This window comes from Brassica napus, chromosome C5 (assembly GCF_020379485.1).
Source record: "Brassica napus cultivar Da-Ae chromosome C5, Da-Ae, whole genome shotgun sequence".
NCBI classification, from domain to species: domain Eukaryota; kingdom Viridiplantae; phylum Streptophyta; class Magnoliopsida; order Brassicales; family Brassicaceae; genus Brassica; species Brassica napus.
In genome coordinates this window covers 48,664,393-48,680,914 of record NC_063448.1, presented here as the reverse complement: position 1 = coordinate 48,680,914, position 16,522 = coordinate 48,664,393, and the positions used below count along the sequence as shown (strand labels likewise).

The 16,522-nt window shown below is 40.0% G+C and overlaps 4 protein-coding genes across 4 annotated transcripts; 1 reads left to right on the top strand and 3 right to left on the bottom strand.

The window, feature by feature from the left end:
- Positions 1-207: 207 nt before the first annotated feature.
- LOC111206250 (uncharacterized exonuclease domain-containing protein At3g15140) lies at positions 208-2,146 on the bottom strand. Its single transcript, XM_022702719.2, has 6 exons — positions 1,808-2,146; positions 1,420-1,622; positions 1,196-1,276; positions 867-992; positions 650-773; positions 208-567 (listed from the first exon to the last, which is right to left on the bottom strand). Exons 1-6 carry the CDS (start codon positions 2,057-2,059, stop codon positions 367-369), a joined length of 987 nt encoding a protein of 328 aa, XP_022558440.1. The 5' UTR covers positions 2,060-2,146; the 3' UTR covers positions 208-366.
- Positions 2,147-2,224: 78 nt separating this feature from the next.
- Positions 2,225-4,115, bottom strand: LOC106397317 (E3 SUMO-protein ligase MMS21). Its single transcript, XM_048757033.1, has 7 exons — positions 3,932-4,115; positions 3,641-3,712; positions 3,422-3,532; positions 3,226-3,336; positions 2,948-3,087; positions 2,647-2,729; positions 2,225-2,556 (listed from the first exon to the last, which is right to left on the bottom strand). The coding sequence occupies exons 1-7, from the start codon at positions 4,019-4,021 to the stop codon at positions 2,414-2,416; spliced, it is 750 nt and encodes a 249-aa protein (XP_048612990.1). The 5' UTR covers positions 4,022-4,115; the 3' UTR covers positions 2,225-2,413.
- Positions 4,116-6,373: 2,258 nt separating this feature from the next.
- On the top strand, positions 6,374-8,289 carry LOC106399016 (protein CUP-SHAPED COTYLEDON 1). The gene is given in 5 exon segments (XM_048757577.1): positions 6,374-6,379; positions 6,540-6,739; positions 6,741-6,763; positions 7,150-7,433; positions 7,531-8,289. Coding segments are annotated over 5 exon segments (948 nt in total). The 3' UTR covers positions 7,966-8,289.
- A 2,688-nt stretch (positions 8,290-10,977) lies between these two features.
- LOC106399015 lies at positions 10,978-14,361 on the bottom strand. The gene is made up of 3 exons (XM_013839497.1): positions 12,764-14,361; positions 12,521-12,643; positions 10,978-12,424 (listed from the first exon to the last, which is right to left on the bottom strand). The coding sequence occupies exons 1-3, from the start codon at positions 14,359-14,361 to the stop codon at positions 10,978-10,980; spliced, it is 3,168 nt and encodes a 1,055-aa protein (XP_013694951.1).
- Between the last annotated feature and the right edge of the window lie 2,161 nt (positions 14,362-16,522).

Genomic DNA, 16,522 nt, shown 5'->3' with positions numbered 1-16,522 from the left:
GCAATAAGTCTCGAGCTTTGCGCCTACATTGTTCCCCAATGATAGTCTTACATTGCATAATGTTATAAAATTAATATTAATTATGTAAATCCGCCGTAATCTTTACTGCGTGGCATGTGGCTAAGGCTAATTAGTGATGGATATAGATAGAGAATGAAACTAGCTGCGTACCTAAATATTTGTCGATGATGATGTGGAAAAGATAGCTCCAAAAAAAGTCCCAAGAATCACATCACAATAAATCTCAAGAGAGAAATTGTTTATCAACCAAAACAAACGCTAAATCTTACAGAAAGTTGTAGTCTTAACAGTTCTATGCAATAACAAATCATACAGCTATTGGGTCTGTCATAATTCCTTGGGAGCTTACTTGATCCGGTTCTTGAACAGAAACTCGACGTTTCTCATATTGGACTTGCTCCTTCGTGCTGTGATCTTGAATACTGCACCGTCAGCGAGCATCCGTTGCACCACTCTCGTGATGTTCTTTGTGTCATCAATGCCTAGATGGTGGCTTCCCATGAGCCTTATTCCACATTGCCTCATCATTGACACCATTCCTCTGGCCTGTCATGTTTATCCACTAATTGATGAGTTTATAATAAACACACACAAGGATGATGAGACATGGTAGTAATATTCAACTCACCTCACGTCCGTAGAAGTTCAAGTAGACGTCTTTGAGATTTATCCACTCCATGAAATATTGGGGAAGATTGATATTTGCCACTACGCATTGCTCGGGAATCTTTGTCTTTATATCCCAGTTTCCACTGATAGACATTAACTTAAATCAGTATCCGAAACAACAGAGAGAACACACCTAGATTAACATAACAAGCTCGTCTCTTATAAATCATTCTCACCAGGTTACAAAAGCTGCATCATTCAGAGCCCCGTCTGTTTCTTTACCCCACAAGCCATGCTCAGCTAACCAGCCTTCAAACTCCTCAACAACTTGCTTAAATGGAATAGCTGTGTCATGCCACACTCTGCAATTCGACGTTGAGAGAGTTAGTGAGACGGTTTCAGGAACAAAGGGCTGGTTATATGCAACTCTAGACCAACTCTTAGCATTGTTATATTTTATGGTAGCAGAATATAAATTCACATCTTTGCAACTAAAAGGAAAACACAACAAGCATTACAGTCATCCCACTATATCTATACTCAAAGTAAGATAGAAGTAGCATACCGATCAACACCAACTTCTCCATACTTGCCTTCGATGTACTTGTTAATTGCTTGCTCGCTCATTTTGGTGGGTCTCACAAACCTTATTATGTATAAAGAACAAATAATCAACACATCTTGCCATAAGCAATGAAATTCATGAAGAATTAATTATAAACACCCCAAGACCCAATGAGCATTACATAAAAAAGTTGCTTCTTTTAAAACATAGGAAGCAGTTATAACCTGTGGAACAAGTCTACGACTTGCATGGTTCTGGCGTCAACGATCAAAACAGGAAACTCAAGAATCTCAACTTTTCCTTCCAAGTCAAGAACCAAGAAGAAGTCGAACTCTTGTGGTTTCTTTCCCTCGAGATCAGCAGCGGTCACTGGAAGCTCCTTGGAACAATTATGGTTGAAAACTTCCAAATGGGCAGGATCATCCATCTGACGTCACCAACATAAGATTTATTATTTTATTCAAGTATAAACAAAAACGAGTGAAGAATAGTGATAACATGATCGAGATACAAAACGATAAGTCTCCTCAATTAGAAAAAACAAGTTGCAAAATCATTCAGACATTCCATCGAACAAGTCGTCGACATCAATTAGAGTGGTAAAGTGTTGACCTTTGTGCACTTCCCGTGAGTGTAATACAAGCACATGGGTCTCCACCTCGAGTTCTCATTTGTTCCCATCAACGAAACAGATGAATGAGAAGTATCAGACGGAGAAGGAGACGAAGACAGAGAATGCGAAGAGCTGCAAATGATTCGCTTGGTATGGGATAAACCGGAAGTCGCTGGATAAGAGAATTGCCTAGCACGGAAAGGACTAATTCTGGATATCGAAACCCTAAATGCAGACAGAGCAGTCGCCATTCTCGTCGAATAGCATCAAACTCAAAGATGCCTCCTTTTCAAGTAATTGAGGGAAACCGAAACAAAAATTTGAATTTGAAAACCGAACTGATTAAACTATAACCATAACCGAACCAAAGAGTATTAAACCAAACCGACTAAACCGAAATGAGATAAGCTCCTCAATGGAAAAAACTCAAAACTTTAGGCAAAACGAGGAGTTGAATCAAGAGTGACATTGACTATTTACATCCAAAAGAGGGAAAACAAATTGGTAGCAAGACTTAACATTAGATTAAATATAGTTAGAAAGTTGCAAACTTGAAGAAAAACATATGGGCTTTCAACATTGCTTATGAGATGATTTGATCTCTTCTAATCTTCATCGTCTGCATTTGTGAAGTCTTCAATCACTTCATCCCTATTAGATTGTTTGTTCATAGTGCGCAGCTCCTCAATTTCAAACTTGAGCATTGCATCACAAACCACTTTGTTACTCTTCAGTTTACCTCGGCAGCCTGAGGATTTGAAGAAGTGTGCCATATGAATCAAAAACCAGCATGGAGAAGGAGGAACAAGAGATATGTGTTAACAAAGAAGTATCTTACCAGCTATAGGACATTTCGCATTGGGATTGGTGGCTATGTAATGCATGATTGAGGCTTTGTCGTACACGTGCTTGCAATCCATACTGCAACCACAAAAAGGATCACCAAAAGACTCGGTCACAATTGTCTATCATTCATGTAATTATACAGTACAGAATCTGATTAGTTCTACTGCTGCACGAAAGATGAATTAATATGACGCTTTATGATCACAAACAAATCATTAGAACGAAACAAGACATCCTTGTTAAGAAAGGAAATCAAAAAAAAAAAAAAAAAGAAGCAAGCCATCCATTGGTACCTGCGAACTGGATCTGTTAGTTCAGTGAGAGGCTTTCCGCTCACAGGGCATTTCACGTTTAGGAAAGGGCACTGAGTACTGGTCATGACAATGTCTTCTTCGTCTTCGCCAGGCATTGGTTCACCTGCATGATGAACGTTCTGCAGAAAGATAGTGACACAAAGTTAAAAGGAAATCGGATGAAAGACCTATTCAACTCAAGCTAAGAACTTAACTGAACAACGTTATTATTCTATAAACAGATCTATGATAATATAGAACATCACCAGATGACATACCCAAACTGCTTCCCGGAACTGACGCATCAAATGATGATTTTCTGGCACTGAAGGAGTTGTAGCCTTGAGCTTTGTGAACTCATCGTCAAGCAACTTCTTAAAGTCAGTTAACTGCAGTCATTAAAGCGAGTCAGTAAGCAGTCAGCCTAAAACTAATAAGCATTTAGATTAACACATTAAGGAGGAGTCTGTTTACCTGTTCCCCAGGCTGGTACCCATTTGCAACAGATTGAATAGCTGAGGAACGATGAGCACAATCACCATATAAATCCAACAGCTCAGCCACAGAATTTTCAAGGTCTTTAACCTGTGGAAACCCAAGACAAAAACAAAAACATAAACAGAGATGAAGTAAAAAGAGTTTGCCTCAAGCTGACAATACATCATAGTCAGAGCTTTATGGATAATAACAAACCTTCTCAGTTTGGTTATCTTTCTCCAACTGAACAGCAATGTTCTTCATCAAAGTCACAGCTTTACGTATGTCCTTGCAAAAACAAAGTAAACAAAAGCCACTTAAGATGAAAACAACAGCGAGGATTCAACTTCGACCAATGAGAGAAAGGATCTCCTTTTCACTTCTAACTAGACAAACCCATCATCATCATCCTATGCTTCTATCTCTCAATTTCTCAGAAATCAAAATTTCCAAAACAAGAGCATTGTGCGAAAACAAGAGGAGGTGGTTTGAACGAAAAGTACTTACAGAGATTGTGGAATCGTTATCGCCTACGAGAACCAACGATGCGTTTCGAAGCCTTCCGGCGACTCCGCCTGAAGAGGACGCCGACGCCATTTTTTTTTTTTTGGAGGGAGACTGAGAAGTCGGAGAGGGATGGAGGGGCCTGAATAAAATACTTAAAGGGAGAAAAACGAGGTTTGCTGAAGAAACTGCGTGCCGTCTTCTGCTATTAAAAGGACATGCAGTCTCTGATAATAAGAGTCGGTCGACCAAACGGCGCCGTCTCGTTGCAGTCCATTATCACCTGTAAAACTATATATTTGGTCTTAAATATGTAGGCCGCGGCCCAATCCAGTCTTGGGATTGCATAATTACGACGAATTGCCCTCACCGAGTTTGATCCCTTCCTCTTAGGGTGGAGAAAAATACCGAACCGAACAGACATAAAAAAACTAAACCAAATTGAACCGAATTTATGAATTACCCAATTGGATATTGAAATTTTATACTCGAAGAACCGGAATGGAACACGTACCGAACCGAGAACCGAATAATACCCATATAAAACCGGATGAAAAACCCTTATACACTTACCTTATACGTTTATATCTTTATAGTTTATACTTGATACGCTTGCCTTTTTTATCGATCAACACTTACCTTATACGAGAACCTTGTGTTTTTTTGATGTTTTATTCTCACAGTTTGGATTTTAATTTCTGAATGAAGAAATCATTTGAATGTTATTTTGGTATTGGTTTTGATTCATTTATTTGAAAGTACATCATATTAATTTGGATACTATGGTTACAAATTAACCATTTAGAACCGAATCGATTGGAACTTTTTTTTGGTTCTAATATGGTTACCATACCAAACTTCATGAACCGAAAGTACTAACCCAATCTGACCCGAAATTTGCATGCTTCCTTAATGGTTACCAAACTTTAAGAACCGAAATAACCAATCAGAACCGAACGCGTACCCCTACAAGTTCCTCTTATAATTCCGAACGGAAAAAAGCAATGAAAACGGCGCCGCATCGTTAAGCAGGAGGGCGGCGGAGATAATTCGCTCCTCCACCACTGATACATACGTCACCGGGCTTCTTATGAACAAGAATCTACAATCATTGATCATTTAGCATTATTTATGACTTTCTAGTAGTTCTTTTCTCACTCCACAAATCAGTTGTTGACAATGATCTATTGTCTTTCCAATGATTCTTCTTGAATAATAAGAAACGTATTTTCTACAAAATATGAAACCCATGTGGTTATTATCTCTCCTAGTCAAACTTAACGTGTCGACCTAAAACTAAATATGGATAAACTAGCAAAATGTAGTTCTATATTCTTTAATCTCCAATAAGATGTGTAAAAAATATTTTTTTAAGTGAATAGAAATATAGATAGATAAGAATTGTCTGTGGGAAAGCAAGCATAGAATTGTCTGTTTGGAGCTTCTTTTCTTGCGTCCACAGCTCTAGGAGCAGGGAGGAAGTTCAGTGAAGGTTTTTGAACAGGGGTCTGTCCTGTTTCTGCTGTTTTTGTTGTTTTCTGGTTGCCTTGAGGGTTAAGGCATATCTTTTGTAGACTAACTTTGGTTTATTTATAAGAAATATTCAGAAGGAAAAAAATAAAAAAAAAGCAAGCATAGAGGTGAAAAATAGCAGGAAAGAAAAAAAATGAAAGATGCATGCAAAAGACAGGATGGGAATATGATTTGATGTTAAAGCCTGTGACAACTCCATCCTTCTCAATTTTTATATGACACGTCTAAGAGCAACTTTATTGGAGGTTTCTTGCTCCTATATTCTTAAAATACATATTTGTGTATGTATATATTATATATGCATATGTAATTGCGGAGTTCTAAACTTTACGGAAAACCCAACCGAAAGTTTCTTACTTAAAAAACCTCCCTGTTCGTTTCTTGTTTCCGATTAATGCGATGTGATTGCTTCATATGATTTGATGATGCATCCATGCTCTTGTAGTCTTGTTTCTTAATTTTTAATTTGTGTTTTTTCTTGTAAAAAAGTTGTCTTTTGAAGATATTAGTGCGTATAGTATGAGAATCCTATTCATGGTAAAGCTCAGACTGCTCAACAGACAAAGGCTCCGAATGGTAACATTCGTTCTGCACCGCACCGCAGTTAACCATAATAAAAATCTCTACATATACTATATATCTATATGTTTTTATAACTGTCAGAACATCACTTCAGTCAAACCGATCTGTGTTTCTTCTGTTCTACAAGCAACTGATGTGATATTTGACAGTAGCTAGCTAGTGACAGCCAGAGTTGATGTGTACAATACACCACCCCAAACCGAATATATATATGTGTGTATAATAATATGTTTGCGTGTGTATATGCGCACGTTGTTATTAACATTGCTAAATTCAATAGTATTGAAAATATATAATCAGGACATTGTCTTGAGAGCATGCAATGCGTGCATGACCGTAAATCTCAGGGGATTCTACGTCAGCCAACATCTTTTTCTTTTAAAACACTTTATTAAAAGTTGCTTGTAGAACAGAAGAAACACAGATCACTAAAAAGTACCCTTTTAATTTTCCTCTTCCCTTAAATTGGAAAAATCTAGGGTTTTGTTAGCTTTAGAGCTTCCTCCTCTTTGTGTGTTTGTTTCCCACAATAGATATGGATGTGTTTAATGGTTGGGAGAGATCAAGATTAGAAGATGAAACCATAATGCCACCGGGGTTTAGGTTTCATCCAACTGATGAAGAGCTCATCACTTACTTCCTCCTTAAGAAAGTCCTTGACTCCAACTTCTCCTGTGCCGCCATTTCTCAAGTTGATCTCAAAGCCTTGGGAGCTTCCAGGTTACCCCCACTAAAACACTATCAACCCCTTTTCTGTTCCACTTGTTTTATTTAAATAAACTCTACAACACCTGAGTAACCCATCTCTGGAATCAAGCCTTAAAACCATATCATTATAGGTTCAAAGTTTCAGACTTTACTCAGGCTTTACTCACCGTTAATTAGACTTATTAGACATTTGCTTGAACCGCCGAAGTTTAGTCTTTTCTCCTATCCGAACCCGTCATAGACATAGATACAAGGAGAATGGTCTTCTCGACAAAGTTATTGTCATAACTCTATAAAATCTGATGATAAAAAATCCCACGATCAGTAAGTAATTGTTTCTCTGTTTTAGTTGGGAGCAATTTTTTTTGTTAACACTTTCCGGCGAACCTTATGAGCAGAGAAAGCGAAGATGGGCGAGAAAGAGTGGCACTTCTTCACACGAAGAGATAGGAAGTACCCAACCGGGCTGAGAACGAACAGAGCAACAGAAGCTGGTTACTGGAAGGCAACTGGTAAAGACAGAGAGATCAAAAGCTCAAAGACAAACTCGCTTCTCGGGATGAAGAAAACTCTCGTCTTTTACAAAGGCAGAGCTCCTAAAGGTGAGAAAAGCTGTTGGGTCATGCATGAGTATCGCCTCGACGGAAAGTTCTCATACCATTACATTACTTCCTCTGCTAAGGTAATCTTTAAACCCTTTCTCTATATTCACTTCATCTCAGTAAGTAAGTCTATAAACAAACAGATGGTTACTTTATTTTAAATTTCCTTTTACACAGGATGAATGGGTTCTCTCCAAAGTTTGTCTGAAAAGCAGCGTAGTTAGTAGAGAAACGAAGTTGGTCTCTTCTTCTTCCGTTTCCGTCACTAGCATTAGTTGCTCCTCTTCCACCGGATCTTTAATTGCTCCGGTTATTGATGCCTTCGCGACTGAGCACGTGTCCTGCTTCTCCAATACCTCTGCATCGCATGTTGATGCGAGCTTTCCTATATACCTTCCCGCTCCACCACAATCTCTGCCACGTCAACCTCGCCGCATTGATGACGTGGCGTTTGGTCAGTTTATGGGTCTGGGATCGACTGGACAGTTCAACATCGACGCAGCGTTCTTACCGAATCTACCTTCTCTGCCACCGACGTTTCTTCATCCTCCTCCTCAGTATTACGCCCCGTACGGTGGAGCCGCCGTGAGTAGCTGGCCGTTTGCTCTCTGATGGTCATTATGCGGTCGCAAGCTATCTCTGTACCTTGTATGAATTCGTTTCTCAAGGAAAACAAAACTTTCGTTTAATGACTGCATGGCTTGTATTAGCCTGGCATCTCCAAAAGACACTAACTTCAAAAATGAAGTTTTTGCTCTCTCCAATTGATGTTTTGAAGAGTGAAACACTATATTTGAAGTTTCACTATTAAAAACTTCAAATTTGAAGTTTCATATTTTTATTTGCATTTTGGTCCCTACAATCACACATCACCTTTATGATTCATATATATTTTTTCGTTTATTGTTTTAATCCTTTAAAAAATTATAACTTATAAATATTTTAAATTTTGTTTACAGATTTTAAATTTTACACATAAAATTAAATGAAACTTTAAAATAAGATTTAAAATATTTTAAGCTAGATTTAGACAACAATAATATACAAAACAAAACTTAACATTTTTTTAAAAAAAAAATTACATGAAGACATAAATATTACACAAATTTAAATATTACAACAACACTAGTAGTCAGGTAAGTTTGATCCGGAACCTTCAAAATTTTCAAATATTATCCAAATTTTTTTGTGTGACTGAAGATGGTTGTTGTTTTTGATGTCTTTTTCGTACAATTATTTCTTGTTCATATCAAATATATTCACGAGTATTAATATAATCGAAAGGAAATTACTCTTCTAGCAATATTTTATGTTTCTCTTTTACTTTCTTGTTCCAATCTAATGTATTTACAAGTATCAATATTACCCGATTTCAACAACTTTTAGTTCGTAATCTACAAATTAAAAATGAGGAGAGCCATTTTTACTTCGAAATGCACTAATAGATCATATATGCATTTCGAAAATCATTTTATGAAATAATATGGTATTTTGTTTGAAATTTAATATTAATTAAGTTATTTTTATTTAATTTTTTTATATTTTAATAAAATATTTTATTAATTAATATTGTTGTAATATGTTTATATATGTGCTAGTTGTTTACAAAAGTTTTACGAATTCAAATTAGTTATGACAAATATAAGGACCATATTATAAAATATAAATAATTTTGAAGTTGAGTTTGAAGTTTTGCTTTTGGAGAAAAACACCTTGAAACTTCAAATATAGAGTTTTGGAAACTTAAAAATAGAGTTCTTTTTTGGAGATGCTCTTAGACTATATAAATCCGGTTAACATGTTGTTAAACCGAGATATGCTTACAATAAATACTGAACCAAAGTGTAACAAACAATTAAAAATTTAATGTAACAAACTTTCTCTTCTTCGTTTCCTCTCCATCAATGGAGCTTCGTCTCTGAATCTAATATGGTATCAGAGCCTCGTGCTCATCTCTTCCACTTCATCTTGTTGATTCGGAGTTCGTTCTGAGCTCCTTCTTCTTCTTCATCGATCAATCTCGATTCGAATCCATCAAATCTACTCATTTCACCGAAATCGCATTCATCTTCTTCGATTCATCTTCAATCTGAGCTCTGATCTTTCAATTCTTTGTTATGCCAACGTCCTACGCCAACGATGTGGCTTTGACTATACCGGTCCAAAATCAACTTCCGCCAACACAATCACCTCGTCTTGCATCTCTTCAGGATTCGAACTCAAATCCGCTATATGTTCATAGCGCTGATCGCGCAGGTATATCACTAGTCTCTGAGAAGCTATCAGGCTTATGGAATTTCAATACCTGGCATAGATCTATGCTGGTGGTCTTGGGAGCTAGGAATAAAGAAGTTTTCGTGAATGGATCTTATCCTGAGTTAGACGTAGCGCATCCAGATTATGGTTCTTGGTCTAGATGTAACAATATCATCTATACATGGATTGTGAATGCTGTTGAGAAGCTGATTGCTAAGAGTATCATGTACTTAGACTTGGCTTGGTTTAACTCTTTCAGAACGTTCATGTCGCAGTTCTCTTTGTCTTCTTTTCCGTGTAGCTTTGATTTAAGCTCTTCAACTATGGCTTTGGTCGACTCGAGCGACTTCAAGACTCTCAAAGCTTCTCCTTCTTTGGAGATCAGTTATTTCTCTAACTCACTCGCCACAATATTAGCTTCGTCCACATCATTCTGTAACCAAAGTTCGAAATTTTAAGCTTTCGCATCACGAAAAGCAACTAAACACAAGAACTTTTTCTAAGAAATTCAATAAATGAACCCTAGAAACCAAGATGAGAAAGAGAGAGAGAGAGAGAGAGAGAGAGAGAGAGATGAGACCTTAGAAGCTTCGGGAATGTTGTTAAGGGAAGCAGGTTTCCAGAAACTGAATCCGCCAAACAGAAGTCGTCATCCTTGAAGAAGCCGAAGGCGACTACTGGGCAAGCTTTAGTTTTGGTTTCAGCCCTGAAATGTTATTCAAAGTCCATAACAAAAATAATTCGTGTAAACCCAAAACGTTAATGAAACGGTGTGTTTAGGTGAAGGAAACAGATGTCATGCTGCGTGCATCCGAATTGATGATGTGGCGTCCTAAGAAGAGAGTGAATCTCTTCTTTATAGTAATATATATATACCTGACTGCAATTTTAAAACTCAAAATGAAACCTATTTATATAAATAGCGAATTATATTTAATATCTTATGTTTGCAGTTTTGCGGATTATTTTATTCTATTAAAAATGAAAAACAGCTATCACCAACTTTTTTTTTTGACAGCAAGATATTCACAGATTCATATTGACTCTGTAAACCAAATCGGTAATTCCACATCCATGTGAATGACGAAAGACGCTTGTTTCCTAGCACTACGTGCCAAGCTATCCGCCCTTAGGTTCTCCGTTCGGGGTACATGAATGACGTCTGAGTTGAGGAAGCTTCTTCGTAAAAGCTTGATATCTTCCAGGTAGCTTTCAAATGATGGTCATTCTTCTGGTTCCGAAACCATCTTCACCAATTGAGAACAATCCGTTGCAAACGTAACCTGAAACAGAGATGTTTCTTGGTGAGGACGGCAAAGGTGTAGAGACCACTGCAAGGGCTCTTGGTCCTCAACGGATGGTAGCATATTATGTGGATAGAGAGGCTTCGGAAAGGATCCGATCATGAAGCCAAGAAGGACCTTGGTACGCAACATAAGATTGTACCCGCTGGTCTCTTATCACACTATCAGAGATTTCCAGGGCTATCGAGTTGCATCCCACAGGCACCCAGATTATCTTGCTAATCTCAAAAGAAAGAAACGAGTTATGTATCTTCTGAAGCCAAGCTCCAAACTCCAGAACCGGAAATCCCTGATTAAAAATGTTATGCAGCACTCTGTTAGAGAATTCGAGGATCACCCGCTGGAACTTAAGGTCCAACATAGCTTCAACAGCCCACTCGAAGGTTTCAATGGCAGCTTGTGCTTCAGAGAAGATCTTTGTGAACCGTCGTCTGCTATGGCACAAGACGTTGCCCCTGGTATCTCTAATTATCCAAGAACTTCCAACTACGGACGTGCGGGCAGACCAAGAGCATCCAATGTTGCATTTCACCAGGTCACATGGGGGTTTAACCCAACTCTGTTGCCTCCCTGGAGCTATAGGTTGAGTCGTATGAGCTGGAACCTCCACATTATGGAGCTCATGCCAAACAGAGGCTTCCTCCGAGGCTTTGTTCCAGATTTCAACACCTGAGAAACGTACTTGTTCAAAGGACAACATGTTCCTTGCCTTCCAGATGTGCCACAGGATCCAAGGAAAGGATAGCCGAATCGCCGGGCTTATTCTCTCATTCCTACTACACGTGAATAGGTAGTGAAGGTTCAGGAAGACAGAGTTTTGAGAGAAGCCTGCAACCGGGAGAGGTAACTGTGACAGTGACCATACTTCACGAGCTCTAGGGCAGTGGAAAAGCATGTAACAAATAGATTCCGCTTCTGTTCCGCACACAGAACATAACGGGTCTACCTGGATGCCTCTATAACGAAGTTGCTGCTTTACTGCCAATGCTCCTGATAATACTCTCCATAAAAAATGACGAAGCTTAGGTGAAGCTTTCGCCTTCCAGAGACTACTCCATAACCTCTTCTCTAGAGGAGGCATGCTGTTAGTAGCCGGAGAATGAAGCTCATGTAACTCCTGGAGAAGCTTGTAGCCTGAATTTGAATTGTAGATTCCATTATTGGAAAAACACCATTTTAAGGAATCAACTCTTGACCGATTAGGCTTAATCTGGAGAACCCGTTCCACATCTTCTTCAGCAATGATCTGCCTGATGAGTCTGACGTTCCAACCCCCAGTATCCTGATCTATCAAGTCTCTAACCGACAAGGTTAAATCAACGAGAGCATCCTGATGATAGTTAGGAGGTCTGGGAATTGTCTCCACAATCCAATTATCCAGCCAAACTCTTGTATCTTCTCCATTACCAATTTCCTTTATCAAACCTTGTTTAAGGAGCTCGCGACCATGAAGGATGCTTCGCCACGCATATGAAGGTCTCCGTCCTATGTTTCCGTCCAAGAAACCCACCCTAGGAAAATACTTAGCTTTTAGGATTCGAGCTATCAGGGACTCTGGTTTCTTAAAGATCCTTCATGCTTGTTTTGCAAGCAAAGATTGATTGAACTTTTCGATATCATGGAAACCCAAACCTCCTAGTTTCTTATCTTTGCATAACTTCTCCCAAGCAACCCAAGCAATCTTCCTCTTATTGTTGCCACTGCTCCACCAAAACTCAATCATGGCACTCCTAATTTTTTAGCATACTTCCTTAGGCAATTTAAAACAAGACATAGCATAGACCGGCAGAGCTAAGGCAATGGATTTCAATAAAATCTCTTTTCCTCCTTGAGACAGAGACTTCGAGAACCAGCCATTGAGACGGCCTTGTAGTTTTTCGCGGATGAAACTCATAAGCTTAACTTTGGAACCGCTAAAACATTCAGGCAGTCCTAGGTAAGAGCTTTCACCTCCTTCTTTGTGTATACCGAGTACCTCTTGAACCCCCACCCGAACATTAGCTGGTACTTTCGACCCAAAGATCACTGACGATTTCAGAGGGTTCACCATTTGACCCGACGCCTCACCATATGAAGATAAACACGCAAGGAGTTCTGATGCTTCCTCCACATTCGCTTTGCACAAAAGCAGGCTATCATCCGCAAATAAGAGATGATGGACTGAAGGGCTATCCGCTGCAAGTTTGATACCATTAAGATGGCCTTCTTCTTCGGACACATTGAGCCGGTTAACTAGAGCTTCAGCGCAGAGGATGAACAGAAACGGAGAGAGCGGATCACCTTGACGTATGCCACGTTCTGGTTTAATAAATCCATGTGAAACCCCATTCATCAAGATAGAGAACGAAACAGTGCTCACACAGGACATGATCCATCTTATCCACATCCTGTCGAAACCCATTTTCTTCATCATTACCTCTAGAAAGTTCCATTCCACACGATCATAGGCTTTTGACATGTCAGTTTTGACTGCCATCCAACCCTCTGAAATGTTATCACTAGTTCTCAGCCCGTGAACCAACTCATGGGCTATGATAACATTGTCCGAGATCAGCCGGCCAGAAACGAAAGCTCCTTGAGTATCCGAAATAATCTCGGGGAGAATCACTTTCAGGCGATTACATAGGATCTTGGATATGATCTTATATTGGACTGAGCATAGACTTATTGGTCTCATATCCTGGACCTTTGTCGGATTGACTATCTTAGGCAGCAAGCTTAACTGGGTATGATTCCATCCGTCGGGGATTCTTGCAGACTGGAAGAACTCCTTAATCTCCTGAGTTAAGCTAGGTCCAACGATATGCCAGAACTTCCGATAGAACAAACCTACCAACCCATCCTCTCCAGGAGCACTGCTTCCTTTGACGCTAAAAGCTGCTTGTTTAATTTCATCATTAGAGACCTGACGAGTAAGGTGTGGATTCATACTATCCGTCTCCCTCGGTCTAAAACCTCGGAAGATCAAGTCCAAATCATGAGGGTTCGAGCTAGTGAAAAGATCTCTGTAGAAATTAACTGCAATGTCACCTTTCGCTCCCTCTGAAAAATGTTCTCTCCCCAGTTCATCGAGCAACATCAAAATACGGTTCTGAATCCTTCGCCCTTTCACACAGTTGTGAAAATATTTAGTGTTGCGATCACCGGCACGCAACCACTCTTCTCTACACTTTTGTCTCCAGAATAACTCTTCTTCATGTAACGCTTCGGCCAGCTCCTGTTTCAGAGTTCTCATCAGAACGAAAGAAGGAGAGCGTTTGGAAACTTCCACCTCGAGAGCTACTTTTAAGCGAGTAATCTTATCGGATGAATTTAAATTAGACTGTTTCTTCCACTCCATAATCCTGCGACGACACCTCTTTATACGGTCTATTGTCCTGCTCTGTTCCCCTCTCTTCCCTTCCCAACTCTGTCTCACTAGGTCTTCGAACCCTTCTTTGGAGATCATCCGTTTATCGAAGAAAAACCTTCTTTTAGTTAAGTTTTCCTTCTCTAATGCAAAGCTTATATGGATGGGTCTTGATCAGAAGCCCAGAGCTCTAGATATTCACAACTTGACCTCGGGTAGGACGAGAACCACTCACTGTTACCCAAGCTCCTATCAAGTTTACATTGGACCCAATCATCTTCGCGGACCCCAGCCCAAGACAGTTGATTTCCGGAAGGTTTAACTTCCTTCAGCTTGCAGTCCTGGATCATGTTGCGGAAGTCTCAGAAGCTTGACTCATTTCTGACTGCTCCACCACTTTTTTCTCCGTTGGATGTCAATTCATTAAAATCGCCAGCTAAGAGCCAAGCTTCATCTCTTCTTAAACCAATACCCACCAGCCGATCTCACACCTCTTTTCTTTTAGCAACAATGGGATCTCCATACACACATGAGAGAAAGAAGGTACACGATCCAAACTTTACTTTCATGTCAATTAACCGCTTATCACTTGACACCACATCAACCTGAAAGCTATCTTTCCAGAGAACCGCTAGTCCTCCACTCAAACCTACCGGTTCCACCGTTAATAAATGATCATACCCAAGACTTTTCTTCAAACCCAACATGTACTCCAACTTTTGTTTTGTTTCCATTAAAAATATGAGATCCGGGAAGAACTTTTTGCGTAATCCCGGAGATGACGAACTGTCTCGACGCCACCAGCGCCTCGACAGTTCCAACTGAGAATGCTCATTGGGGAGGCAGCGGCTTCAATACGGAAGCCACCGTAGAGTTTGAGAACTTTGGGTTTTTGCTTTCTGACGTATCCAAGGGTGTAACTGACTTTCTTTTCGTAGAGGATGATGGAGGAAGTGAGGACGGAGCTGAGAGATCTGTCTCCCTTGTTCCAGCTTTTGGCATTGCTCTTCTTTTCCAGGCCTGAGGTCTTCTCCTTTGTGGCTTTTTTGATCCAACGTTTCCGGTAGTAAGCCCCTCCTAAGAAGGGCCATGACAAAAAACTGTCGGAGCCAGATTCGAACTGATTGGGAAGAGAAATGTGGTCCTGATGAGCCAGATTCACCATCCGAGTGTAGATCATGTCGTCGGGGATCTTTCAACGCAGTTAAGGCCAGGTTCTTCTGTGACCTCTCTAGGGGTGGTTCCGTATAAGAGAATACGTGCCCTTTCCCTTTGTCCAACTTTTTAATGATTCGAGTCAAACGTATAGATGATTCAGAGGCATTCTCTGCAATCCCCTGCTTCACCCTCTCAATTCTCGCCAATCTCTCTGTCTCATCCGAGTGCGAGATATACAACATGGCCATCTTGCGGTCCTCTGGAGAGAGCTCAGGGAAAAGTATTGGGAAACCAGGAGGGCCCTCCAAACAAACTCCTTTCAGCGGCATTGACGTTGTTCTGTTGCGTTCCAGGCTATGTTCCGGAACCCGGTCATGAACAACTCTACGATCATTTCCATGCCCTCTTCTCAGCAGTGGACAACGAATCTTCTCGTGAGTGAGCCTCAGACAATGAAAACATCTCCTGTGAATCTTTTCATACTCAAATTCAATAGTGACCGTACCTTCCGATGGAACATTCAGTTTCCTTGTCGCCTTGACTGGATTCGCGACATCAAAGGTGATCATCGCTCGGATGTATTCCTTTGTCTGGGATATTTTAGGATCATAATTTATCTCCTCAACTTTCCCAACCTCCGATGCAAGCTTGTACATTGTTTCAGCGGTGTAGAAGATCGGAGGAATGTTCCGAATTCGAATCCAAAGGGACATCGATTGTAGAAATCCTTCCGGTGGGTTTGCTGTCCATCGTTCCAGCATCATCGTCCAGTGATTATAGGACCAAGGTCTGTCTTGTAACACTGTTTGGAGATCCTCCTCCCGCTGAAACACAAACTGAAAACGATCTCTGGAGAGTGCAATTCCCCAGACCCTTCCATACACACGCCATGCAGTTGGCAGGTATTCAATCATCTTCGCCATGGATTGGCAATCAGGGTTTAAGAGACGCCCCAAGAGGCTTCTTTCGTTTTCATCAATGACCCTGAATCTAGGCCTGTCAGGGAGCGTGAGAGGTTCTTCTTCTTCAAGAGACATAGCACATATCGCGTTATGCAACATATCAGCCATCGTCTTGCTCGTTGAAACCTTAGTTACGGTGG

Coding starts and splice junctions, on each gene's coding strand:
- LOC106399015 (XM_013839497.1), bottom strand. CDS start 14,361: ATGATCTCCAAAGAAGGGTTCGAAGACCTAGTGAGACAGAGTTGGGAA. Junction 12,644..12,763: donor CAAGGCCGTCTCAATGGCTG/GTTCTCGAAGTC, acceptor CTAAAAAATTAG/GAGTGCCATGATTGAGTTTT. Junction 12,425..12,520: donor GGTTTCCATGATATCGAAAA/GTTCAATCAATC, acceptor GTATTTTCCTAG/GGTGGGTTTCTTGGACGGAA.
- LOC106397317 (XM_048757033.1), bottom strand. CDS start 4,021: ATGGCGTCGGCGTCCTCTTCAGGCGGAGTCGCCGGAAGGCTTCGAAAC. Junction 3,337..3,421: donor GGTACCAGCCTGGGGAACAG/GTAAACAGACTC, acceptor TAATGACTGCAG/TTAACTGACTTTAAGAAGTT. Junction 3,088..3,225: donor AGTTCCGGGAAGCAGTTTGG/GTATGTCATCTG, acceptor ATCTTTCTGCAG/AACGTTCATCATGCAGGTGA.
- LOC111206250 (XM_022702719.2), bottom strand. CDS start 2,059: ATGGCGACTGCTCTGTCTGCATTTAGGGTTTCGATATCCAGAATTAGT. Junction 1,277..1,419: donor GTCGTAGACTTGTTCCACAG/GTTATAACTGCT, acceptor ATACATAATAAG/GTTTGTGAGACCCACCAAAA. Junction 568..649: donor TGAACTTCTACGGACGTGAG/GTGAGTTGAATA, acceptor TAAACATGACAG/GCCAGAGGAATGGTGTCAAT.